Source organism: Centroberyx gerrardi, chromosome 3, assembly GCF_048128805.1.
Source record: "Centroberyx gerrardi isolate f3 chromosome 3, fCenGer3.hap1.cur.20231027, whole genome shotgun sequence".
In the NCBI taxonomy this organism is placed as follows: domain Eukaryota; kingdom Metazoa; phylum Chordata; class Actinopteri; order Beryciformes; family Berycidae; genus Centroberyx; species Centroberyx gerrardi.
Genome location: NC_135999.1, coordinates 29,520,915 through 29,547,989, shown reverse-complemented (window position 1 = coordinate 29,547,989; position 27,075 = coordinate 29,520,915). Strand labels below are relative to the sequence as shown.

The window sequence follows — 27,075 nt, the reverse complement described above, 5'->3', positions numbered from 1 at the left end:
ATCAACTTCTATCCATCCATCCATGTATTCGTTTGTTTATGCATCCATTCATTCCTTCCTTTCTTTCTTTTCAATCTATCTATTCACACTGTATCTATGGCTGTTAAAAAAAAATATTTTGAAAGTTTTGTGCGGTCCTCGTTCTGTCCGGTGACGCGCGAGAGGAGCGGCCCAGCTACCGTCAAGGTGTTGCTCATTGAGAAGTTAATAACGTCCTCCCACACACACACACACACACACACACAGACTGGTATCAACGAGCAGAAATCAGTTCCTACGTTTTTCTTCGGAAATAAAGGAACTGTCGTAACGAGAAACTACTTAGGAGGAAGCTCATGCTGTTGCGAAAACTCGGCGTTTCTAATGAGGTTCTAGGGTTTTTTATTGATATGTTTTTTTATTTCTCTCATGAACACAAAGCAGCCAGATTAACCCGCTCGGTAGTTTGAAGGAAGCACCATGCTGCATCTCGGCCCGGCCGGCCCGCTGCTGCTGCTCACCGCGGCTGCTGCCTCCGGTGAGTAACACACTGACACTGACACTGACACTGACACACCGACACTGACACTGACACTGACACACCGACACCGACACACTGACACTGACACTGACACTGCAGTATGTTTCATTATGGTGCTGATGGGGAAGCACACTGGACTATTTCTGTCAGTTAACATGATAAAACTTCCTCACAAATCAACTGGGGGAGAGCTGGATGTCTCTTTAATTTACAACTTCTTATAAATAATGCTTAAGTTTAACAATTCATCAATTTGTATATGATATGTGTAGGAATATTATAGGTGTTTTTCATCAGGGACTTTAGAAACTGGAGAGAGATTATAAGAAATTATTATTATTATAGTTATAACTGAGATCAAGGTCCAAGCTCAATCACCCATGGGTGTGATGACAGTCTCCATTTCCCCGGTGAGTTTATGGTTTTATAAGTTTCAGGTGCTCCACATGTTATAACATGATAACGTGATTACAGGGAAATTCATGTGGTTTTTCTGTAAGGGTTGTCTTGATGAAATGGACATCTCACAGTCACAGTATCACACCCTGCTGGGCAAATATGACTGTGAGTGTGTTTGTACTGCGGGAAGAGTTGTGGGAATTGACTGGAGTTTCTGTTCCAAGCGTCATACAGTGACAGGATATGGCTTCACTTCTCATTTCCCTACAGAGTCTGGTTATTTTTCTTAGCAACCTAACTAACCGGTATTTCACTAACAAAGACCACGCCACTGTGAGATGTATTTAGATGGTTTATTGAGGGAAAGAGGGGTCGAGAATGGAGGGATGAAACAAGGGTGGAAGTATGAAACAGGGGTCGAGATGAAGGGATGAATCGAGGGGGTCGAATGAGTTGGGGGTCGATGGTTAGCTCGAGGAACCAGGGAATTGAGACTCAGGGTGGGGGCACTGTCTCGCTGATGGGGGGGGGGGTTCTTGGCTCCATCATACCCCCCTGTGGTTCCTGTACTGAGAGAGAGAAAAGGTCATGGTTAGGCGCCTTTAAAGACCCTGTGAAATGTCATCTTTACTTCCTGGATTTGATCCTGGGGCGGGACATAATGCAGTCAGGGATCATTCAAAAGTGTAAACCAATGGAATATCAGTCAGGGAGAGAAAGGTGATTTCATTTGATGGGAGGGGTGCGGAGGGGCAGGGTTGTTCAAAAATCTGATGGTTTTATTGGTTGGACATTTATATTTATGCCTACTGGTGCAGCATGAGGTCACCATGAAAGATACTGTGTTTTCCAGCAAGTAAAAGTAATGGGAGTTCATTTCATGGGGACTTTAAATAAGGTGGAGCAGGAAATTGAATGTGTGCTTGAGGCGTGGTCTTGTTCCCGAACTTTAGTTATAATAATAATAATAATAATAATAACTTAATTCTTCACAGTGCGCAGCGCTCACATTCCTGCTGATTGACACACGGTTTGGAAATCATTCGAAGCTCCAGTGCTTCTTAAAATAAATTCCCCAGACCATAAAGCAAAGGCTGAGCAGAGGAATAAAGTGTTTGCAAAGTCTGTTGTAAAAGAAAAAGGGTGTGGGGGGATTTGTTGGACTCTTGACCCACTTCAGTGAATTGTCTGCAATATCCGCTTCAGTATAAGAGTGAGATTGATTTATGCTTTTCCATACAGTGACAAGTGACTCATACTGTGATGATTCAGCTGAGGGAAAACTGCAGCTCCAAATGCCTCATAGAGGGAAATCCAGTTTACCCAGAATTCAATGTCATTAAAATATCAATTATAGAAAAGGAATAATGTCCAAGTCCATTCATCTCTATTCCTAATTCAACAAAACCTCTTTTAATGTTGGCAGCCATCTTGATGCATCAGTTTCTGTGTCTTGGTAAATGTCTTCAGCAGGGATGAGAATCACCAAATGGATCCAAATCAATATGAAGAACACAGCGGCTAAATGTATAAAGACTTTAAAATACACCGTTGGTTGCGCATGTTGGTAAAAATCACTCAATAAACGATATTGCCATAGAATGCTGTCCCATGTTTTGTGGTTTTTACGACACAAAAACAAGACAGATTTGGGGAAAAAAACATCTTCCATATTATTTTCTTCTTCTACTTCTCTCTTGTTTGTTTGTTTCAGTACTTTTCTGTCATCCGTGCAACTTGATTTGCTTGTTGTGTCGGTGATGTAGGGATGTAAACTTCTTCTACTGATGCTCTCTTTCCCTCTGGATAACAGCTTCAGCTAAATACTCATAATGTAAATGAGATGTTTAGTCTGTTTTTTTCATGATGGTAAAACACACCTGACTTATATTCTCATCTAGATCCGTGTTTCTCACTCCGGTCCTCGGGTTCCCCTGTCCTGCAGGTCTTTGTTTCATCTTGGTTCTTGCACACCTGGTCCAATTAAAGGTTTCACACTTTCATGCTGGGCCTGTTCAGGTAGATCTGTTTCCACTGCTCAACCAATCAGCATCAAGCCCTTAATAAAGACACAATGTGGATAGGACTCCAGTCTCTACAGCATGCACACGGTCCTCTGTTGGAACCTGACTATCTGCAATGATGGGAAGCTGTGGAAACAAAACAGAAATACACACAGATGTCGAGAATATTACACTGAGTTCCAGAGTATAAATATCCAGCCAGAACAGAGCTGAGTATTTATAAACTGACTATATGACAGTAGATGCAGATGGATACAGCAGTAGATGCTCTTATCCATTCTGATGCCTTTGTTAAGTGTGTTAGTGTTGTGCATTTCTTTCTGTCTGTCTGTGTAAGCAGCCCAAATATTTACTAGACATCTAAGGATCAGTGCACATGTATTAATCAACAACAACATGGTAGGTTGATCATCAAATTTAGACTGTATATGCTTCTGTGGTTCAAATATGACCATGTACAGTGTATTTCCACTGTGTATTTCTGTGAAATGTATTTTGAGTCCAAATGATATTTCCTAGCTATAATTTCTGACTTGCAAACATTGTTTTTTGAAGTCAAACCTCTAGAAGTTGCAAAAAGTTGCTATAATGGTATGGTAGGGGTTGGGTGGGGTCCGTCTGTCCAGAGCTCATCGTATGTGCTTTTTTCCCCCCTCCACCCTCCCCCAGTAAAAGAGTTGCCCCACCTTCCAAATCCTCAACCCCATGTCAGTCAGAAACTCCATTACAGTTTGTATGACCACTAAACACAGCAGTTCGCCCCTGTAGCTCCAACTTAGTTTCCCCCCATGCTTTACAAATGAAGCGAGGAATATGGAAGCTGCCCTTTCTAACACATAGTTCAAGTTTTTTCATAATCATCTACCCAGAAGAAATTCATAAAGACAGAAGTAATTTTGCTGTACAACACATTTCTTAGATTCAACATCTGCCGGACAGTAGAACATAAAATCTCATTCTCATTTTCTCCCAAATCACAAAGTAGACACGTTTTTTCATCTTCAGGAGTTTTACTGAATCTACCTCTATCTTTCAGTGGTTAGTGGTGGAAATTAACTGAACTGTTCACACACTGCCGGGCAAATATGAGTGTAATGTGGTTCTTGTATGGGCAAAGCTGTGGAAATGGAGCTGTGTGTGTGTGTGTGTGTGTGTGTGTGTGTGTGTGAGCGAGTCTTGTCTGTACAAATATGCTTTGATTTGCATGGTGAGTCTGTGATGGATGAAGCCCTTATCTTCCCTCTTCTGCATGGGCAAAGAGTGAAATCACTTGCTTTTATCAATACACAGGATAAATATATTGATAAATATGATTTGTTCAAATAGTTTTTAGTAGTGTAAGTCACTCTGTGGTCGGCCCCAAAATTTTCAAAAAAACTTGCGTGCATGTGAAGCTTTATCTCAGTTGGTAAATCAGAGGTTCGTCACACCAGAGATCCTCAGTTCTGATCCCAGGTGAGTCAGTTTAGCACGAACATTTCTTCACGCGTGCTGACCCAAGTTCACGCCTCTTCTGAGGATTGTCTAAAGGCATTATGGGAAACAGGAAATCACCAAAAGAAGTAGATGAGGCAGGTTGAGGGAAAGTGGGAACAACAAAACAGAAAATTATACAACTCCTGGAATGCATTGAGCATCACAGATTGAAGATATATATATATATATATATAACAGTAAGAGTATCCAAGACTGTAATTTTCCTTTACGTTTTCATCCCACCATCCCACCTTTAGCCTACATACAGCAGTATGAATGATCAGGATGCTGGATCCATGCTTGGAAATGAATCCCAGCCAAATCCTGGTTGAGAAAAGTTTCTACCTTTCTCCTTGGCTCCTATTTATTTCCTTTTCCTGTGAGTCTTTCTCACAGTCGTAAGTCACTCTGTTTGACAAAAATGTAAAGCATTTATTATGTTTATTCCGGGTGTGGCTGGTAGGTTTGCATACTCTCCCTCCCACTCAGCAGGTAACCAGACTCCATTTAGATTTCCTGCTCTAAAAATCAGTCTGTCTGGTAAAATACTGAGACTGGCAGAAACCGCTGTGCTGCCCTGCAGAGCCAAAACGCTGCAACTATGAGAGTAAATGAACTAAGAAAAAATAATGACTTCAAAATGTATCTCCTCCCTTGATAAAAGTATTGTTGGTATAGAATTGGACTGTATATCATTTAACAACATTTCTGAGTAGAATTTTTGTTTAAGTGAAATCTGAACTCATGACTTCTGTTTGCTGTTTATGGAAGCCCATTCCCGCTGCTCAATAAAATAAAAAATGACTAAATTCTGACTATACCTCACAATTCTGACTTTTTATCTCAGAATTCTGACTTTTTTCCTCAGAATTCTGACTTTATTTCTTCCACTTCTGACTTTTTTTTTTTTTTCTGCGAGAAAAAAAAGTAAACTCAGAATCATGAAAAAAAAGTCAGAATTCCGAGATATAAAGTCAGAATTCTGAGAAATAAAGTCAGAATTCCGAGATATAAAGTCAGAATTCCGAGATATAAAGTCAGAATTCCGAGATATAAAGTCAGAATTCCGAGATATAAAGTCACAATTCTGAGATATAAAGTCACAATTGCGAGAAAAAAATGGAGTCAACTGAGTCGTTTTTATTTTATTGAGTGGCAGGAATGGGCTTCCATCGCTGTTTCTAGAGCAGAGTAGATGAATGAAATAACTTTGTGTGCTGGTTGGAGTCGCTGTAGGACAAAACTGTTTCACACACAGGTTTATGACAAATTTTACTTTTTTTTTTCTTTCAGTTTTTTCAGTTTCACCTCCGGAAAACGTGACTGTGAGCTGCGAGAACGTCCACATCGCTCTGTACTGGAACTACAGCGAGCAGCAACCAGACACCAGCTTCAAGCTGACGGAGGATGGAGCAGCTGGGTGAGCGGAGTGATATTCTGCTACAAAAGTTTATTTATATTCCACTATGAAAGAATGTACGGAAGAGGATTAGGGCTACTCAGTAAAATAAAAAACGACACAATTGTGACTGACTTTATATCTCTGGAATTATGACTTTTGTTTTTCTCGCAAAAAAAAAAAAAAAAGAGAATTCCGAGAAATGAAGTCACAATTGCGAGAAAAAAACCTCACAACTGAGTCGTTTTTTATTTTATTGAGTGGCCCTAATCCTCTTCCGAAAGAATGAAGTTATAAGACACCAAAAACACAATTAAATACGGTCACTTCTCAGTAAATGGCAGCCGCACGGCAAACATAGTTTACAAAAAAGAAAGATCAGGGAAATAACGCTAAAATATTTGTAGCCTATCAGAAGAGCCAAAATATAATCAAAAATCTGATATATGTTCTCTTTGCGCGCTTATCCCATGCTTTCTCTGTGAATAACTTGTGTTCAGTGACATTTGAGTTTATCTGCATCACTTAACCAAATCAAATCTAGGTTCTGACTCTTGCTAAACAGCTGTAAACAGATGTCATGATATAAAGGACAATAAAACACAAAGTGAATTCTCAATTTGACAACATGACAGCGTTGGTTGATGTTTTGGATCAACCAACGCTGTCAAAATACATGTCAGGTTTGACAGATCAGGTTTGACAGATCAGGTTTTGAGTCAAAACCTGTCAAAACACTTCTGCTACCATGACACCTGTGGAGTGAAATCACTGACAATCTGAAAGCCTGAAGCTCAGTTCTGAATCTTAACGGGAATTAATTTGTGCTTGTGTTTGAGGTTCTGTGCTCATTAGAATGTTTTGCATACTTTAAATAAAAATCTCTTTTAATTCCAGTTTTAATATTTGTGAGAAATCCACAAATCGCATTGCATTACTTATTTTGTTTCATATTTTAAAATAATTTACCCATATTCTGCATCATAGTATTTTGTGAGCTGTTATCGATTTGATTGGTCTTGCCTTAACTTTAAAAAATTTTTTTTAAGGCATTTTGAGGAGGTAACTAAGGAGCGTCGGTTTGACCTGAGCAGCTTCATCTGGCGGTCTGCAGGGCGCCACACGGCCGTGCATCACATCCAGCTGACAGCTGAACGGGGAAACCAGCGCTCCCAAACAGTTGAATCACCAACATTCACATTCAGCGAGCTCGCGACCGCTCATATAAAATGTAGGTAATATGCAGAAAATGCATGCAGACTGTGAACGCTATTCTTGTGTGTGTTTCAGAGGAGGACTCGGACTCGAGTCACATGACTTGGACTCAAGTTTAATTTTAATTAACTTGACTTGGGTTCAGGTCAGAGTCAACTGGCCTCGTTTTATGAGAAACAGGTTGTCAACAAAGCATCATGGGAGACTGTACCCGCCCCGCGTCACTGGGACGACGCCCACCAGGGTTGGAACCATTCATGAACTGAATTGAGAATGCATGGTAGAGTCCAATTCAGTTTCTGTTGGAGTGTGAATGTGAAAGTCACCCAGCTGTAAGGAAACAGCATGTGAATTGAATTGGAATGACAGGAAACAGAATTGAATTCCATGAAATTCCACTTCTAAGAGAGGCTGACTTGGACTCGAGTCAGACTCGAGTCACAGTTTTAATTGCTTGAGACTTGACTTGATGCATGAAGAGAAGACTTGAGACTTGACTTGACCTGGGTTCTGGTGACTTGGGACTTGACTCTGACTTGTACTTTGATGACTTGAAAAGGTTTCTAAAGTCTTGACTTGAGATCTTGTGTTTGTGTAAATGACTTAGATTGAAAGTGATGAGATTTGTTCCAGCAGACGACTGAATTTAAATTCTGTTTTCTGAATTTGTATGGAATGATTGAATTTATTGAAGTTGAAACTGATTATAGAAATCAAACTCATGATGCTCTTACCAAGTTTTTATCCTATTAAAACCATATTGCATTGAAAAGTCCTAGATATTTAGTTTTCTTTAAGATATTAAATTGATACTGGACTCTTGATTTGTTCTGACTTGACTTGCTGTTCTACATTTAGACTTGAGACTTGACATTAATGACATGGACTTGACTTGGTAATCTACATTTAGACTCCGGACTTGACTTGAGACTTGTGCCTCTAGACTTGAGACTGACTTGGTCACACTCTGGTGTGTTTATGTACCAGTACACTCAGATCAGATGTGACTGTCTGGTTTTGACAAAGATGTTTGGTTGAGTTGGGAATAGAAATGATTTGCAATTATGTCTTTTTTTTTCTAGAGATTGAATTTTAATTGCTTCTCCTAGGTAAACTGGATTTCCCTCCTGTGACTCTGTCTGTGAAGGACTCGAAGGCCAAAGTGAGCTTTCCCAACCCGCTTCACTTCTACAAGGAGCTGAATAAAATCACAGAGCTGTCGGCCCTCCAGCAGGACAAGCCCTCCCTTGAATTCAGTGTCTTTTCAGACGGAGTAAGTATCATAAAGTTTAAAGTTTTACCACACAGAGAGAGTTCTAGCTGTTTGACATGACACGCCATTTTGCAGGCTGTAGTGTTAGTGCCTTGCTCTACTCACTGAGCTACAGAGGGAATTGAACCCCTAACCCTGGCAGTGTTATAGTTAATATATGCTCTTTGTGGATTGTGTGGCGTCCGCAGCATCAAAGGCGATATGACAGTTGCGGCCTGTAAACTTTGTAACAACAGCGCGGTCGTTGTAGAGATCGCATTGTGACGATTGGCTGGCTAGCGCGGTCCGGAAGTGCATACTGTGTTTTTTTCTGCGGTGACACAATACGCATACGCACAGTCGTTTTGACCACAAGACTCAACTGTCTTGTGATACGAACATCCAATTCCTCTAGTGGAGCTGGGCAAGAAAAGTTTCGGTAATTTCAGGTCGAAACGTTGTTTGTATAATAGTCAAGTCAAACGTTTGTATAGCACATTGCATACAAAAAAGCAACACAAGGTACTTCACAGAGCCAAAGTCAAAGCAATACATATATAAATATAGCCGCAATTGGTGGGGGCCAAGCACCTGATGACCTCTGGGCTGAATGTCATGTGGGCCAATGTGCAAGTGTGATCCCTGTGGCATACTGAGCATTTGGAAATTTGAACGGAGTTTGTACTGTATACAATGACTGAGATATAAATACAATGGAGGTGAATGGCTATTTAAAGTTATGATGTTGCTGTAGCGCCACCTATGGGCCAAAATGCTTCAAATTTTGTCTATGCGTCCCTCAGTTGGCTCATGTTGTCAAATATGATATTTGATAAATTTTAATCATGGGAGTCCAGAAATGATGCATTCCAAATGTGGAGATGATTGACTCAACGGTTTAGGAGGAGTTCACGGAAATAGGTTTTCAAGAAAATTCAAAATGGCCAAAAAGCTAACATGGCGCAATGTGTGTGGCCTACAGGAAATGATGCGTCTTCACCCAAGGAATCCAGGGAAAGTAGAATTTTGTTTCTACGATGTATAGTCACTGAGTTATGGGCATTTAAGATGCTGTAGCGCACCCTATGGGCGAAATGACACACAATTTTGAGACTCCTGCACAAGTGTACCAAATTTGGTGAAGATAGCACAATGCGTTCATGAATTATGGCAATTTTTGTAAAATGGCTCAAAAGCAGAGTTCACAAACTCCATGAAAAGGGAAACGGAGCTCAACTCACACATCAGCCAGTTAGGACATCAAGCCTAAAAAAACTACATTAAGAAGCTGAGAATAATAAATAGAAAGGTGAGACAGTAAAAAAAGGTTCTTTTAATTTGACTCGGTTGTAAAAAAAGTGCATTAGTGAGGCATTGAAGGTGGCCTGAAATGTTCTTAGATTTTTCTTTGCATTCACCTTTTATCTTTTTGTAGAGATAAAACAGGACGTTGATTTTCTATCCTTGGTCTTCAGGAGGAGAGTGAAGCAGAGTGTGGCGTAGAAGAGGACATGTGCAGACACGAGGAGGTCTTCTGTAACCAGAGCCGGGAGGAGTGCTGCGTCCGGCTGGAGGGAAGGATGTTCGACAGCAGCAGAATTAACATTGTCTTGTTCAAAGACACGGACCGCATCTGTGCCCACGAGGAGCCTGAGCAAGGTACGTCTGAACTGGGACGTTTCAGTTATGACTCTACTTCAATTATTACAGTAGTAATCTGCAACATTTTCTTGTAAATAAATGTCCCGTTTGGCCTCTCTATCGCTGATTGCTCTAACTCAACCTATATCCAGTTCATAAAGCTTTAACATTGTGTATTGTGATGTGATTTATGTTGTTGGCAACAGCGGTTTGTTTGGAATAAATGGAAGAACCAGCCTGAAATTTCTTGACATGAGCACGATGTCTTGAAATGCCTACACCCAACTCATGACAAGTTTCTAGATATTTTCTTCCTTTTTTTCTTTTTTCTCTTAAGAAAAGCCAAACTAGAGACAGGAGTCTATATGCAGAACATCAGTCTTGTTTGTAACCTGTTGAAGTGGCACTATGCTAATTTGCATTGTCCCTATCAAATAAACTACATACATAAATAAAAATATCTGGGAGGGAAGTTTTCATTTTTAGTAAACATTTTCTGGTAACACTTTACAATAAGGGTCACTAAGTTAAGGGTTAGTTAATGCTTAATAAGGGTTAGTTAATGCTTAATAAGGGTTAGTTAATGCTTAATAAGCATTAACTAACCCTTAATTAACAGTTAACTAATGTGTAATTTACTTATGGTGTTCATGTTAACTAAGGTATTAATTTATACATTATTTAATAGTTGAATAGACTATTAAATAATGTATAAATTAATACCTTAGTTAACATGAACACCATTAGTAAACGATTACGACACATTAGTTAACTGTTAATTAAGGGTTAGTTAATGCTTATTAAGCATTAACTAACCCTTAACTTAGTGACCCTTATTGTAAAGTGTTACCCATTTTCTTATTAAACCAAAACCTTAAATTTTACCCTTAGCTAACCTTTCCATGTGATAAACATCTGAAAATGGTGCATCTAATTTGTGCTGTTGTCACATAATCTTTCTTGGTGAAGAACCGTAATCTTCACATTATTTGTGTCCACAACAAATAATCTGTTTGGACAGTTTGCGCTCATTTCATGAAATTCTTTGAGACTGTTGGAAGAAGAACTGTTGGCTGAACAAAGACAAAGAGAAGAGAAACTCAAACTGCATCAACAGGAAATACAAGCTCTGCCCACACTGTTTGATTAACAGGTGATCTGTGGGAAGTACAGTGCAGAAACACCACAGCGATGAGTGCTGGGCAACAAAGATGGAGACTGAATAAAAACACGAGGATCTGAAATGCATACCTGTCTTTCAGATGGTTATGCAGAGAAACAAAAATCCTATGAATGAATTCTATGAACTTGTCTAACGACCTATTCTTAATTTCTGACAGTGTGCAGTTTTCCTACCACTTACTACACTGTATGTAATTAGTGAGTGAAGTGAACATTAGAGTGGTCTTCACTTCAGTATTAGACTCATTTAGAATCATTCATTCTGATTTTTGTTACAGACTCCTATCTGATTGTCTCGGCTGTCTTGCTGTCAGTCTTTGTCGTTGTAGTCGTCGTGGTAACCTTGATGATCTGCAAGGCGAAGGCCTGGGAAAAGAGCTCGCCCACACCAAAGTGTTTGGTAAGTCGTCAAATTGGGAAAATATACAAAAGACAGGCAATTCTACTGCTTAATTTATGCCATTAGCATTTCCCAAACCCTTTCAGTATCTTTTTATTTTTCCTCAATGCTACACTTTGCCTTGTCGTTTGGTCACACAGGCTTCTCTGCTCGTAAACCCGGACGTAAACCCGGACGTGAACATGCAGTGTGAGAGCGTGTCCAGCACCTGCACCGTCGAACTAGCCAATCACAAGCAGGACAGCAGCCTCACCCTCCTCTCTGCGGAGCGTCCCAGTGAGACGCAGAACAGCAGCGCTTGGTCCGATCTCTCGTCTCCGGCTGGCTCTGCGTACATGGAAAACGGACTGTCGGAGAGCGGCAGCCAGCAGCAGGAAGACGCTGAGTCGACATCAGACGGCGGGGAAGACTTTCTGTCGCCCTACGACTGCCCACACAGACCGGAGATGGACATGGGGGACGGGGACATGGTGAAGTGTTACAATGGAAGGTGAACGACCGGCGGACGACTCGGTTCAGGATCCTCACCTGGGCTCTTTCACCGCCCCTTTAACGCCGTTTTAAACTTGGGTAATCCAGGGAAGATTTGCTGAGCTTTTTCAGCAACGGGCTGCTACACTTTCATACAGAGACACTCAGACCTGGCAGCTGCCTCGTCTCGGCTTTTACTGTTGGCTGCTGAGCAACTGGAGCCATCAGGGACTTTTGTACTTTGCCCGAGGGAACATGGGCAGAAGTTGTTTAGGTAGGGAAGAGCAACACTCGCCTACGAAGCCAAAGAACCGTCACTGCATGAGCACTAAAACTGAGAAAAAAAAACCTCAACACTTCTCTCCCATCCTGACTAAAGTAGTCTTGTTGGTGCACTGAAAACTGCTATTTAGCAACATTTATGATTACAGCTTTGCTTGATATGAAATCTCAACCACAGCCATGACCTTTGACCTTTTTTTTTTTTTAGAAACAGCTTTTAGAAAGCTCATTCTCTCTTCCCAGAGATTCAAACTGGTGACCGTCCAGTCTCCAGCCCACCCGTCTTAACCTCTAGGCGACCGCAGCGAGACGCAGCAGTGCGGTTTATTATACAGGGACATCAAAATACCACCGGGAGATTTTAACATCGCAGCAATAATCTGAATTTCTACAAAAATAAAAAGTACAGTTATAAGCACGTTGATGTCAGGATTTTAAACGATTGTCTTTCACTACAGCACGGCCAAATCTGACTTTATCAGAGAATGGTGACTGTATTTACTCTTGCAGGGAAGAGGATTATGCTTGAGTAACCAGGAAGTGCTTGGTGCCACATGTTTAGTAACAGTTCTGGGTTGTTGAAGTCTTTTACACTGCAGCTAAGCAGTCAGTGATTCTTCCCACTGCCTTGGAGTTTTTTTTAATGTAATGAGTTTACCTGAATACCTCCATAAACTGGAGCTTTACCTCTCGGCAGCAGATTGACAGGGGGAGGTAGCTTTCAAGACTGCTGACTGCGCCACCAAAAAAACCCCCAACAATAGCAGTTGTAACTCTGAAGTCGTCCCAGGACGTTGGTGTGGGGCAACCTGTCAAACTGGATCTGTGGGGAATGTGTGGGTGTGAACACGTTTTGTTTACATTGTTTTAGGGTTGCTCATGTTTTTGGAAACAGAGTGAAGTTGATGATCTGTTTCCTCCATAAATGTAAAAATCAGTGGGCGGTTCAGGGAGTTTCAGCTGTGAGACCCGGGGTTTGCTCCAGGTCCTGTTGTGGTATAAAAGTCTTGTATTCAGACACTTATAAGATTATATTAACTAATTTTATAATTGCTCAATTTATTTTTGGCTAAATAATAAAGCCAAGTGGATTTTTAAAAAATGTCTTTTACAGTTTTCTAACAGTGGAGGCCACTGCTGCTGAATGAATTCACTAAAATGTTTTAATTTAATTACTGATACTCCTTGTGTGAACAAAATCAACTGTTTACTAAAAGAGACCCTGTTAGAACCTGGTGTTGGCCCCATATTTAAATACTGGTGATGGTATTGGATCCCTAACAGGGGAAACACTGATGAGGTCAACATGACGGCATCCCACACAAATGCATACAATTATGATTTAATAAAGATTTCCAGAGACAAACAATACTCTGATATTTCCTTTCATTAACTTCAAACAGAACTTGAAGTGTGTGTGAACTTCAAACTGATATAACATGATGACCTGGGCTGGTTTACTGTAGATTAAGTTCAACTTTGCTCCTTTTGCTCATAAGGGAACAAAACTGAACTTATTCTCAAGATGATTTTGGGGAAAACCAGCCCTGATTTGGTATAATCTGAAAGACGAAATCTGTGTCACACACCCCTTTAGTCCTCTTGTTAGGGGTTCCAGTCTTTTGTCTTGAGCTGCACTGAGGCCAATTCCAATGGAGAACTGAATTAAAGGTTTGGAGGACAGGCCATCCGCTGGTGATGTCATCAACAGGTAAAACCCAGAGTCTGTAGGTCAGAGCGCCGGCGGCTCTGCGGCCGCTCGGCTAGGAAAGCTTCAGGCCCTGAATGTTCGTTCTCAGGTTCGACATCTGCTTCTCCTGCCGGGCTTTCTCCTCCTTGAACGCCATCTTGTTGGCTTTCTTCTCCGTTCTCCGCTCCTGTTGACACAAAGTAATATATACATAAATACATGAGGCTCCCGCACACCGTCTACTTGCAAATCTCAATTTATTGTGCCGTTTCGGTCATAGACCTTTTTCAAATCGGTAAACGTGGAAATGATATCACCAGTAGGCTACATATAGGTGCAGGATGATTAACAATCAACATAATAAATTAGCCTATCAACATTACATATTACATCAATAAATAGATCAGTATTTTTCACATTTATACATCACTAAATAGGTCAGCATTTTTCACATTATCACAATACAAAATCTATAATAAGAGATTAAGTTTAAAGTTCAAACCTCTTTATTCTCCCAGCACCCATGACTGAAACTGTCAGGTGTGCAAATCTTATTTTATTATATAAAATTATATGTACATTAAAGAAATACATCTTTTCCTCCATGGTTGCAATTTTAAATGCGCGCACTTTTCATTTTTCATTTCCAAAAACTCCATTACTGATAATTCATCCCCTGATAAATATTGAAATACAATTAATGGTGTTTGCCTTTGCAGTTTGTGGCCATCAGGTGTGACAGGTGAAAAACAAAGTGCTCGTACGTGACTTGGAGAGCGAAATCAACCAAATCACTGACTTCAATTCATCGGTTCAATCAGATGCTATTTATAGACTGTTTCCCTTTGTTGAGGCAAGATTGTGGTTAACCAATGAAAAAGACACTCACACCTGGACTGACGCTCTTAGTGATTTATTAAGCAAAGTTTCAACCTCAACTATGTGCATAAGCCTGACAAATACCAGTTGAAGCTGAAGTGATGCTGAACAAACCTCCCAGCATGCATCAGTCCAGCGTGTGGGTGTCTTCTCTGTTTCAGTGCCTTGCCTTTTGTATCGAGCACTTGGTGAGGATTTTATATATTGAGCTTAGGAAAAGGGTCAAGGTTCATCTTTATGAATTTCACAAGCGAAGAAGAGTGGCGGGTGATTTGTATGAGCAACCAAAGAACACACGAGGAAGAGAGTCGTCTTGAGCCTCCGGAAAGCAACTGGTTGGTAATTATTATCTCAGGACCACAGGAATTTTACCCCGTCATGTCTGTGATTTTGGCATCTGGATTACAAAGGCCATATAACCAGTGGTGCAGTTCCACAATAACAAGTAGAGAGTTTGGTCTGTTCTGCTGTATTACTGTGGGTCCCTGGATTTAAACTTAGTCTAACACACCTTGCGCTCCTCCTTGACGGCCTGTTTCCTGGCCCTCCTCTCCTCCTTGCTCTCCTCCTTGCTGCGGGGCTGGGTGGAGACGCGCGGCAGGTCCGAGTCGTTGATCCTCTCCATGCGCTCGGCCTGCCTGGCGGTCGGGCCTCTGCCCGGCAGGACGTCCAGAGGAATGCCCGTCTTGCTGGACACTCTGATTGGCTTCGACTGAGGAGCGCACGCAAGAAAAACAAGTTCATTCAGGTCCAAGTCAAATCCTTATTCAGTGAGCTGAACTAAGAGTTCTGGACCCCCCTTGAGTACCTATTGACAATCTATTAGTTACAATTTAGTGTTTAATTAGTAAATACTGCGCCCTTGTAAAATTCCACAACTTTGCCCCGATTTTCTGTAACAAAGTCAAAGTGCTTCCATGACCCTAAAATGTGATTTCTTCCTGGTTTGTTAATGTTTTTCAGTCTGGTTTCCACAACATTTGGGCTGAAATCCTCCATTTGAGGCAATAAATGAGTGAAACAAATTGTAGTATACTGTACATTCTGGTATATTCCTGTAAAGGGACTGATTTGTAAATTCCCTGAGTTCTCATAAAACCATCAGTGTTGCCACAGAGGCCCAGGTAAAAAAAAAACAACAAAAAAAAAAAACTTACACACAAGCTCTCCAGCGATAGCAGCAACCAAAACATCAAGCCAGAAAAATGCAACGCTCTTATCTTACCTTTGGTGGATCTTGAATGATTTTGGGCCGGTTATACAAGTTTGAATATGTACCTGCAGAGAACAAGAAACAAGGTGGAAACTGCTGGTCTGATGCAGTAAAAAAACAAAAAAAAACAAAAAGAAGACATACAGATAAAACAATAATAAAGCTGCACTTCACCCACACACTCATCCATGGCCTCCTCTGCATAAGGTACATTTAACATAATAAAATAATCTTATGTTAGAAGCTATTTCCTTTATTTCTTTATTACCTGTACTTGACATACTTTACTTCTTTGGTATTGTCTGTCAATTGCTGCTGTGGCACCTGAATTTCCCCAAGGGGATCAATAAAGTGCTATCTTATCTTATTTTATCTCTTCTGCATTATCTGATGTACTACAACATCACATCATTCACTTTTACTGTGCAGCACTAAAAGCGTTAATTTCTTGAACTAATTAAGCGAAGTGAAGTTGACGCTTCAGCCAACTTCTCAAAAATCAGAAAACTGCTGATTCAGCAGTTTGTTTAGGGCTGAATCTGAGCTCAGACTTGCTCAAAACAGACAGAATTAGACCTTTCCATAGAGGCTGAATCAATTGTTTTAATTCTGTTATTTTTTTTTTTTATTGTCATTTTTAGTTGGTTATTTATTTTTCCATGATGGTTATTATTGCGTTAAGTTTTTATTACTTTTGTACTATTTTTTTCCTATTTTTACTACATATTTTCATTTGTAAGTCAATTTCATTCTCATTTCTATTTCTAAGTGAATTATTTGTATGTTAATTTCCTTCTCAGTGACTCAGTTGTGCCGTTGGGTTTTTTCCATTCTGTCTAGTGGTATTTTATATTTTACTTTCTTGCACAAATAAACTAAACTTAGCTGTGGTGAAGAAATCATACTTCTGTTTTCATACCCTTCTCATATCACACCTGACCTGGAGATGTTAATTATTACAGTAGATTTTAATACAGTAGATTTCTACAGGGAGGGAAACTGACATCTGGTGGCCTGGCTGTTGTGTTCATTCACTGACACATACAAAACAATTTCTTATTAATCATTAACAGCATTGAGCTATTAATGCATAAATCTGACCGGACCAGATTGTAATATATGACATGCAATAAAAAAAAAAGTGCAAAAAATCAGTTTAGCCTTTAGCAGCTGCCAAGTAAACACAATCAATAAAGAAGGATCAATTTTATCTGGAAATGAAATCCCTGTCATGTTTGATTCAATCTGCTCCAATCAGCGATCGCCCAGTCTGATGTTTTTCCCAAACTTTAGAGGTTTTTGACTCACTGATGATGGTTTCACAGTCCCACTTCTCTGCCGGAGCCTCGATGACCAGAGTCTCCATCTCCTGCTCCTCTTCCTCATCTTCCTCCTCCTCCTTCACCACAGGAAGTTCTTTAGGGCCGAGGTCATCAGGCCGCTGGTATCTGAACCACAGACAGCGTCAGTGTTAGTCAGGTGGGTCAGTTAAAGGAACAGTTTCCCCCAAAACGGGAATTTGAATTGGAATCCGCAGAATTCATCGTCCACCGTAACGGAAACTGTCATTTATCAAGTAAAAATACCAAACATCTGCTGGTTGCAGCTTCACAAATGCTACAATTTCCTTCTTTTCTCAGTTTCATATCATTATAAAATGAATATTTGGGTTTTTTGGCTGCTGGTTAGTCCAAGTAAGAAATTTGAAGAATCACTTTGGACTCTGGGAACTGAAAATATTTGATAGCTGCAGCCCTACTTGGCACAATCCAGTCCACATCTGTATGGAATACAAGTTTACAAGTCTGTCCTCTTTTTTTGTTTGTTTGAATTCCTGTATTACAAATTTTGTTCTTCCCTGCCACAGATTAAATGATATCTGCTAGTTCTGTGATGAACTGTCAGGTGCTTTGGATAAAAAGCATTAGATAAAAAGCAAAAGGGCATATAGCAGGGTCAGAACTTAATGAGGGCTGGGGGTAAAAATGCTCTTTAAAAATCATAAAATGCCTGGGAAATTGAGTATTGGGACAAAAAAATACTCCCGACAATTAGGAGTATCCTTTTGCATTTAACCCTGTGACAGCTCACATTTTATTTATTGAACTGTCAAATATAAGCATGTAAATGCAACTATTGTTCCCCATGGGCCACCGTAGGTGATTTGTGGCCGCCTATGACTGGGGGATTTTTCTGGTGTGTTCTAGGTGAGAAAAATTGGGCGTTTTATGATCAGAAAACAACCGAATACGCAGCTTGAAGCAGTAGAAAATGTTGGCACAAACATAATAATAAGATAAGATAGCACTTAATACATACAAAATGCAATTATATGTTTCATAGTTCAATAAAATTGCCCCCAAAAAGGACCAAATCAGATCAAGAGGGCAAGAAATTCCCTCTATAAACGTTTTCTTGCCCTGGCATGCTGTCTGCTTTAACTCTACATTTCTTTTCTATTCAAATGAGGACCTGAGCAGTTTTCTGCTTCACTCACTCCTTCTCCTTCTGTTTGAAGTAGTCTTTGATGACTTCCTCTAGGCGAGCGCTGTCCGGGGCGATGAAGCCTTCCAGCTCGGCGTTGTCCAGCGCGCCGATCTCGTCGTCGTCGAACTGTTCGTAAAACTGAAACAACACGACACGAGACACGGTTTTAGGTTTCTGGCTTTACAGCTACATCTGGAATTAAGGTTTCCTCCTCCTGCTGGGGGGAATAACTGGATAAAAACATGGAGACAGGGATGATGTTATCCTGACTGACTTGTTTCCAGTGTTTCTTGTGATATATTTGTTGTTCTTTGACCTGTTTGGTTCTCTGGTTTTAATGACCAGCAAACTTTTCCCACTGCAAATGTTCAATAAACAGTTGTGATATGTGAAACTATTTCAAAATTAATGGTCAAGTCATCCTAAATAAACTTGCATGAAGAGAAGACTTGAGACTTGACTTGACTTGGGTTCTGGTGACTTGGGACTTGACTCTGACTTGTACTTTGATGACTTGAAAAGGTTTCTAAAGTCTCGACTTGAGATCTTGTGTTTGTGTAAATGACTTAGATTGAAAGTGATGAGATTTGTTCCAGCAGACGACTGAATTTAAATTCTGTTTTCTGAATTTGTATGGAATGATTGAATTTATTGAAGTTGCAACTGATTATAGAAATCAAACTCATGATGCTCTTACCAAGTTTTTATCCTATTAAAACCATATTGCATTGAAAAGTCCTAGATATTTAGTTTTCTTTAAGATATTAAATTGATACTGGACTCTTGATTTGTTCTGACTTGACTTGCTGTTCTACATTTAGACTTGAGACTTGACATTAATGACATGGACTTGACTTGGTAATCTACATTTAGACTTGAGACTTGACTTGGTAATCTACATTTAGACTTGGAATTTGACATTAATGACATGGACTTGACTTGGTAATCTACATTTAGACTTGAGACTTGACTTGGTAATCTACATTTAGACTTGGAATTTGACATTAATGACATGGACTTGTGTCAGTGACCTTCTCGAAGCGGTCGTCCAGCAGGCTGAGCTGCTCGTTCCTCCTCATGACCGACGAGGTGAGTGAATACTCTGTGAAGCGACTCTTGGTTTCCTCGTCCAGGAACAGGAACTCCCGCCGGCTGCCGCCCTCCTCGCCCTCGTCCCCCGACAGACCGCCGTCTGAGTCAAACTGTCCCTCTGAGTCCGTGTCCTCCCACTCATCATCTTCATCATCTTCACCTCTACAACAGGTTCACACAAACAGAGAATCACATTTACCTTCTAGGCATTTAACTGACGCTCCTATCCGTTCAACAGCAGACTAAGCTGGATTTCCTACATCAGCAACATTAAAAAAAAAGTAATAATATCCTGATTTCAGTTAACAAACTAACAAAAATATAATAAAAATATAATCATAAAATGTTTGCAATATTGAAATATTTCCTTTCATTTAGAGTGTCTGTTGTAGTTGAAAAAAGAGCTGGGGGCGATACAGACAAAATTAAAATCACGATAATCACAAGAAATTCTTTCATTATCAATATACATATATATATATATATATATATATATATATATATATATATATATATATACACATATATATATATATATATATATATATATATATATATATATATATATATATATAACGATATCTGCCAACTTATGCAAAATCACGTTAAATAATCAAATTGATGTTCATAGCATTGAATTACAAGGTTATATATAAAGTATGATGAAACTAATTTTCAAATATTCCCTAATTTCATATCTCATTTTGTGAGATTTTAATTAATGTTTTCGTGCTTTTTATCATTAATTTAGACGACAGAATTGAGAATCATAACTCGATATTGCTCTTACAACATGATTGTATGACAAGATGACAAATTAAATTTGTTCCTCAAACCATCAAGACTAATAATTATCACGATTATCAGTCTTGATGATTTGAGGAACAAAATCGTCATCATGCACCCTGAATTACAAGCAACCAGCAGTAAGGAGTGTAAAGGTCAGAGCCACAGCGCCTGAACAACAGATAGAAGAAACATTCCTGAGTCCCTAGAATGATCGAGTCATCATGAAGAAATAAGAAAAAAGCATAAACACTTTGGTAAAGAGAGAGCAGTCAGTATGGAGGGAAACGTTCATGTCTTACTCCATGTCCGCTGCTGCTTTCACATCGTTAGCCTTGATGATGAAGTCGTCGTCCAGGATGTTGTCCGGGTCGTCGTAGTCGAAGTCTTCGTCGAGTCCGGCTACGATGTCGGGGTCCATGTCCAGCCGCGGTCCTGGGAGGGGAACAAGACGAGGACATCTAAACCTGATGGCAGCGACAGGTAACTGTCTGAAAGGGCTGAACTTCACTACCCAGAAACCCTGTGTGGTGACGTCAGTAAACTGTTTACCAACCGGCCGGTCTGTGCTTTTTAGACCAAAGCAAACCAAAGAGACAAGAGAGGAAAAGATCTAACTGGTGAGTCCAGCTTTCTCTGCCGCTGGTTAGGAGACAGATTGGATTTCACTCTTAAGTTTTGATTCGTCACTTTCTGTGGGCGGAGAAGTGTCCAAACTGACACCAGAATTTAATTTAAGTCATTTCAGTTAGTGGTGATGGGACGCTCTGCTCTGTTGCAGCCCCACTTTCTGATTTAGGCTGATAAAACGGCTGAATTTTCACATTCAAATCTTGCCTAGTGTAGCTTAAAGGGGAATCACCTCTAGGGCTGAACAATTAATCTAAATTTTATTGAAATAGCAATATGGCCTACTGCAATTTTCAAATCGCAGGAGGCGCAATATTTGTTAAAGGCGAAATGTGTGTCAAAATACCATTTTAAATTAAATATTGTCGTGCTGCAGAGATGTCCTGGCCTACACATCATATTCTACAGACTTAAGAAAACATCTTTGTTTGGTACAGATCCCCGCAAAAATCACACCATAATCATTTTAATACGTTTTTCAATGAAAATGAGAATGATGTAAAAATTATCATTCCCTCTAATATCACAAATCATATCGCAATTGCAATATCAGTCAAAATAATCGCAATTAGATATTTTTTCAAAATCGCTCAGCCCTAATCACCTCCAGCTTTTAAACCCGTTTCATGTAACTTGAGTGTAGCCACATATTAATAACTGTAGAGTTAACTTCATTTACAGCATCTGCTAAAGTAAAAAAAAAAAAAAAAAGTCAAGATGTTGATAGAAGACACAAAATGTGAAATGATAATTTTGTTCCCCATGTCACCAGGAAATAAGTTGTATCAATGCGGACAGACGTCATTAAAGGTCACAGATTACTTGATGCCCCTTTAACCCAGATGCTGTTTACCTGAGATTGGAGCGGCTTTGTTCAGAAGTCCAACTTCCTCTTCAAACTCTGAGGCGAACACTGAAGACGGCAGGTTGATGCTGGACGCCTGTTCAGTAAACACAATATGAATTTGTTTTATTGCAGACTTTTGGTTGTCAAATACCATGAATATATACGCTAGGTCCAAGTTTACTAAGTCCAAAACATTTCTCTATAAACGTGCTTTTGCTTGATTCAATCGATTTTACTTTATTATTATTATTTGGTTTCTTCTTTCACCGTTCTTACACTTGTCATTGCTTTTATTTACTGTGGTTTTATTACCACTATATCATCTTATTTGATTTTACGCTGGTCTGTAAAGCACTTTGTAAATCTTTTTTTTTAGAAAAGTTCTAGATAAATAAAGTTATTTTTGTTGTTGTTGTTGACTGGCTGATGTGAATGTCCCATTCTTGCGTTGACATGGTACAACCCAGGAAGTTTGTTATTGGGGTTATAATTCCTTCAAAAGGTCTGGAAACAATAATTCTTAAATTCCATTACTTTTCCAGGTTATAGAATAGAATAGAATAGAATAGGATAGAATAGAGGTTTATGACCATAGGAACCTTGTTAACATGACACAGGAGGTAAGATTCAGTAAGATTATTCCGTTCTGGTACTAACAGACAGTCTTTGTTCTAAAACTTACAGGAACAGCCTGGTCCACCTCGCCCTCCTCCTCCCCCCCGTCATTACGGAGGTCAAAAGGTTGTCGGTCAGGGCGCGCGGGGCCGGCTGCCACCAGCTCCACGGGCCGCTCCGTCTCCTTCAGGTGCTGCAGGTAGTCGTAGTCGTCGTCAAAGAAAACTCCGAACTTCCTCTGCTCCTCCCGCCGCTCCTCTGCTTCCACCTGGGAAACAACCGAAACCACAGACAGGAGAATTCAGCTGTCACCTGATGCACTGCAAACCAAAACCAAATATATATGAAATCAGACATATTAACATATTTAAAACAGAAATTTATTTAATTATTTTGTGTCAATGGTCAAGTTAAGAGACCTTATCTTTGAAAAACAAAGATCAGAAAAATGTATGTTTGCTTTTCTAATTAAAACCCCTGGACAGCAGACTTGAATAGCCTTTATTTTCCTGTGATGTCAAAGTTAAATACGTTCATACTGATTCAACGAGGTTTGAAAGACCAGAAAAGCCTTTTTCTGGATATAAACACTGAGTGGATTTGCAGTTTTATCCAGAATCTGTTGTTTGGACCAGTTCCTTGTGGATAAGCTCACTAGCAGAGCGCACAGTGGCGCCTCGTACCTTGCTGGCGGGCAGCAGGACGTGCTGCGGCGCCGTCTCATCTGCAGCCAGCGGGTCTCTCTGACTCCTGTGGACCAGGTGAAAGGTCACGGCCTTCTTCTTCTCAATGAACGACTTCTTCTTCCGGTGAGGCTGGAACACAGCAGGAACAAAGCAGCGGTTAATGGCAATTTAATCGAGCGATATGGTGTGAGATAGTGTGATGATTATATACAGAAGTGTGGCAAACAGTGATTCTGTGGTAAATAAACAGCTGGGTAAGTTATGAACCTTTATGAGCGACAAGGTGAGCAAATAACTGACTGATGTATGAAAGTTGTATTGATTGTCTTACACTGATTTGATGTTTTAGTTTTATTGATATGATGTATATGGATGTGATGTTGTGTTTTAATTGGTGAGACCAAAGATGATTTTCCTGCTTTAGCTGGACAATAAAGTTGTATTCTATTCTATTCTAATAACATAAATAAATATAATTTCAGGAATCAGAACATGAATGTTTTTAATTTCTTAAGACCTTCATGTCATGTACCCTACACCAGGGGCCTATACTACGAAGCAGGATTTGGGGTTAGCGAGCTAGCTTTGGGTTTAACCCTGGCTTTTCGGTCTCACGAAGGTGGTTCACTTTTAACCGGGGTAGATCACCATGGTAACTTATGCTGGACGGCTAACCTGCTCCGGAGCAGGTTAAGTTCAGGGTATCGTATCAAAACGTATGAAAGGCCGCCTTCTGACCAATCAGCTCTCTGGAAACAGGGAGTCACCATTCCTACAGGATCCCGATATGGACAAATATACAAATGAAAATCACAATAAAAAACTGAAACCTGTTATTTTTGAATGAACAGACAGTAAGAAGTGCTGTTCGCAGGGCGACGTGTTTACAGACCAGTAGAATCACGTTGTTTTCCATGATAACTTATTATATTGGAGATATAGCAGGTAGGCTACTTAATTGACCATATTATTGATGGATTAAAGTTACTGTTGCATATATTAATTGCGCTGACTTTATTTAATTGGTTTCCAACAGTGTTTGGTTCAGTGTCGGCTATTCATATTCCATTACCGCAGCCCTGAAGAACAAGAGACCGACTTTATGAATAGAAAAACTTTTTACAGCCTCAATGTGTCCACAAACTATTTTATCAATGAAAAATATGCCCACTGTGTCCTAATGACGGGGCAGTTCCTCCAGTAATCCTCTCTAGCCTTGGAAGCAGAAACAACTTTTACTTTTCGCGGTTATGTTTTGCAATGCTGACAGTTATTCATTATAAGAATTTGTTCTTCTTGAGAGAAGAACCCAATGTTAGTAGCTATCCATTTCTTTCCGATACCCATGTTGAAAATGTCAGCAGGAAATATTAGGGTTTATATCATCCTATAATTAGGTCTATTGTTTATGGCTTTTATTGTTTGATTAGCCTATTTTATTATTTTCGCCTATTTTACTATTACTTATTTTTATAGTTTTGCGCTTATATTCTATGTCCTTTTCCCCGCTGAATCATATTACTTTTGCTGCACAACTATCTAATTTCCCCACGGGGGATCAATACTTCCATCTTATCTTATCCGAATTGTCTGATCTGGATCTGTCTGTTGCATGTGATTGGCTATTTGTTACAAACCCCGCCTCTTTCATGTGAACGCGGTCATAGCTGGATAGGTAAATCCTGGGTTGACAGAGCCAGTTGATAACCAGCTACGTGAGACCGGTTATCTGGATCCCCAATGTTAGGTTTAGTGAAGCCGGCTAACTCAAACATACCCTGACTTTGTTGAACTTGCTTCGTAGTATAGGCCCCAGTCTCACATTTCTTCCTATAATGTAACCTATACAATGACTTTACATTCTGTTTGCATCAACTTCTAAAGATGAGCAAAAACATTTTACATGTAAAAAGGCGAGTAAACTGAGTTTAGGAGTGTTCAACCTTAATAATAATAATAATTTTATTTGTGTAGCACTTTTCAAGATACTCAAAGACACTTTACATGAAATAGCATGAGCATAAATAAAAACAATGTACAGATACATAGCAAGTAAAAAAACATGCTAAAACCAACTATGTAAGACTATAACAAACAACAATAGAAACAACGATAGAAAAGACAAACATGACCCTACTGTGGGAAGGAGAGAGAATGGAATATTAAAATAAATTTTGAACAGGTGTGTTTTGAAAGTGAGGAGTGAAGTAGAGTTTTCTGTGTACCGTTATCCTGGTGGCACTGCCTAAAAGACAACATTACTGATTAAAAAAACTCAGATATTGAATCATTTCCACTTAATCTAACTGCTGAAAGGGATGCAGCTCAGCTATAAAACAAGATAGTGAGAGGGAAATATCAATAGGAATATTAGGATATTGATTACAAGTTATACCGGTGACAGATATTATGTTAACTACCTAATTTAACTAGCCAAAATTATAAGAAGAAGAACACCATGGATGGACTTTTAGTTTGCGAATGGATATTCTTCCAGCCAGCTGAACTGATGCAGACAGCAGTGACGTTAGCCTCCGTTAGCTAGCTAGCTAGCTATGTTAGCTATCTATAGTGGCTCAAAAGTGTCCGCTTACCATCTTTAAACTGGTTTCTTCGACGGGTCAGTGTTAAAGCTCACTAAACCTTAAAATGCCGTCTGCTGTTAACATAAACAACAACTTAAAACCAGAAAGTGTCGATGTTGTTTATCCACGCTGGTTCCTCTTCACCATGCTGCAGCTGCCACGGCTGGAGAGAACCACTTCAACAGCGGGGTTTATACAACATGAACCCGCAGTTTAGGCTTTAATCTGGAGAATATATGATATACATTTTAATAATTGGTTAAAAATGTGTGTTGTTATTAATGAATGAACTCGCAGTATACAGAACATGCGTATATAAAGAAAGTAATTAGTGTTGTATCTCCTCTACATTCTGAATTGTTGGTATAGTCCAACAGACATAAATAATCGATTGACGAATCTAGATAAAGGGCTTTCTTCTTTTTCTTTGAATACTTTGCTTGTTCCGAGGAAAGATTGACCAAATAATCACAAGAAAAGTTTTTTTTCTGCGTAAGACCGGCCTGTATAACAGAAAACATCAAACAGACTGAGGATGCTGGAGTTGATATCATCCTGTGGAGGGCAGTAGCATGCCTAGTTGCATCTAGAAGAAGAATCGATCGACGATATCATCGTACTGCGAGGGACAGGCATCCATGGGAACAGGTTGCAAAAAAGTGTCCCACCAAAAAAAAGAAGTTTTAAAACATCTCATCCTAAAATAATCACCCTCTAAATAATGATAGAATAATGTGTTTTTTTTCCTCGAAGACAATCTACACATCATCCACACTCATCCTCTTGGACAGGATGTCACTATTTTTATCTTATGTTCTATATTTGGCTGCTTCAGCAAAAAATAAATAAAAAAGGCCTACAAGTTATCAGCAATTGCAACCAAGCATTAAACACACACACACACACACACACACACACACACACACACACACAAACTTTTTGTGCTCAGTGAGCCTATCCTGGGTAAATAAAGGCTAAATAAATAAAATAAAACCATAAAAGTGCCACAGACAAGGACTTTCAAACTGAGGGACGACTCTCTGAGCAAGAGATTTAACTTTTGGAAATCTTTGCTCAAGTCTGTTTAAAAGCAGAAAGGATGGCTCTGAACTAATACAGACACTCTAACATTAAGTATACTGTCATCTCACCAATATAGAAAGTATATATTGATCTGTAGATGCAATTATCCAGCCTGTAAGGTTTACTGTGTTTCAATTGTAGTTGTGCTTTCTGACACTGGAACTTATGGCAACATTGTGCTTATTCAGTCCAGAGGAAAATATACAGTTCTGAAGCAGATC

The 27,075-nt window shown here is 39.6% G+C and overlaps 2 protein-coding genes across 2 annotated transcripts; one reads left to right on the top strand and one right to left on the bottom strand.

Moving 5' to 3' along the window:
- The first annotated feature begins 273 nt into the window (after nucleotides 1-273).
- On the top strand, nucleotides 274-13,630 carry ifngr1 (interferon gamma receptor 1). The gene is made up of 7 exons (XM_078281723.1): nucleotides 274-517; nucleotides 5,713-5,839; nucleotides 6,868-7,049; nucleotides 8,143-8,306; nucleotides 9,761-9,944; nucleotides 11,387-11,508; nucleotides 11,649-13,630. Exons 1-7 carry the CDS (start codon nucleotides 460-462, stop codon nucleotides 12,000-12,002), a joined length of 1,191 nt encoding a protein of 396 aa, XP_078137849.1. The 5' UTR covers nucleotides 274-459; the 3' UTR covers nucleotides 12,003-13,630.
- On the bottom strand, nucleotides 13,629-25,922 carry ltv1 (LTV1 ribosome biogenesis factor). Its single transcript, XM_071909012.2, has 11 exons — nucleotides 25,781-25,922; nucleotides 23,184-23,315; nucleotides 22,568-22,768; nucleotides 21,892-21,979; nucleotides 20,711-20,843; nucleotides 19,562-19,784; nucleotides 18,541-18,668; nucleotides 17,352-17,491; nucleotides 16,056-16,108; nucleotides 15,342-15,542; nucleotides 13,629-14,138 (listed from the first exon to the last, which is right to left on the bottom strand). Exons 1-11 carry the CDS (start codon nucleotides 25,781-25,783, stop codon nucleotides 14,025-14,027), a joined length of 1,416 nt encoding a protein of 471 aa, XP_071765113.2. The 5' UTR covers nucleotides 25,784-25,922; the 3' UTR covers nucleotides 13,629-14,024.
- Nucleotides 25,923-27,075: the final 1,153 nt, after the last annotated feature.

Bases quoted from the DNA above. Each gene is read 5' to 3' on its own strand.
- ltv1 (XM_071909012.2), bottom strand. The intron at 18,669-19,561 runs GTCACTGACACA...GTGTTGTTTCAG, and splicing joins TGGACGACCGCTTCGAGAAG to TTTTACGAACAGTTCGACGA. The intron at 14,139-15,341 runs GTGTGTTAGACT...TTGTGTCAACAG, and splicing joins CCGTCAAGGAGGAGCGCAAG to GAGCGGAGAACGGAGAAGAA.
- ifngr1 (XM_078281723.1), top strand. From the start codon at position 460: ATGCTGCATCTCGGCCCGGCCGGCCCGCTGCTGCTGCTCACCGCGGCT. The intron at 7,050-8,142 runs GTAGGTAATATG...TGCTTCTCCTAG, and splicing joins CGCGACCGCTCATATAAAAT to GTAAACTGGATTTCCCTCCT. The intron at 11,509-11,648 runs GTAAGTCGTCAA...TTGGTCACACAG, and splicing joins CGCCCACACCAAAGTGTTTG to GCTTCTCTGCTCGTAAACCC.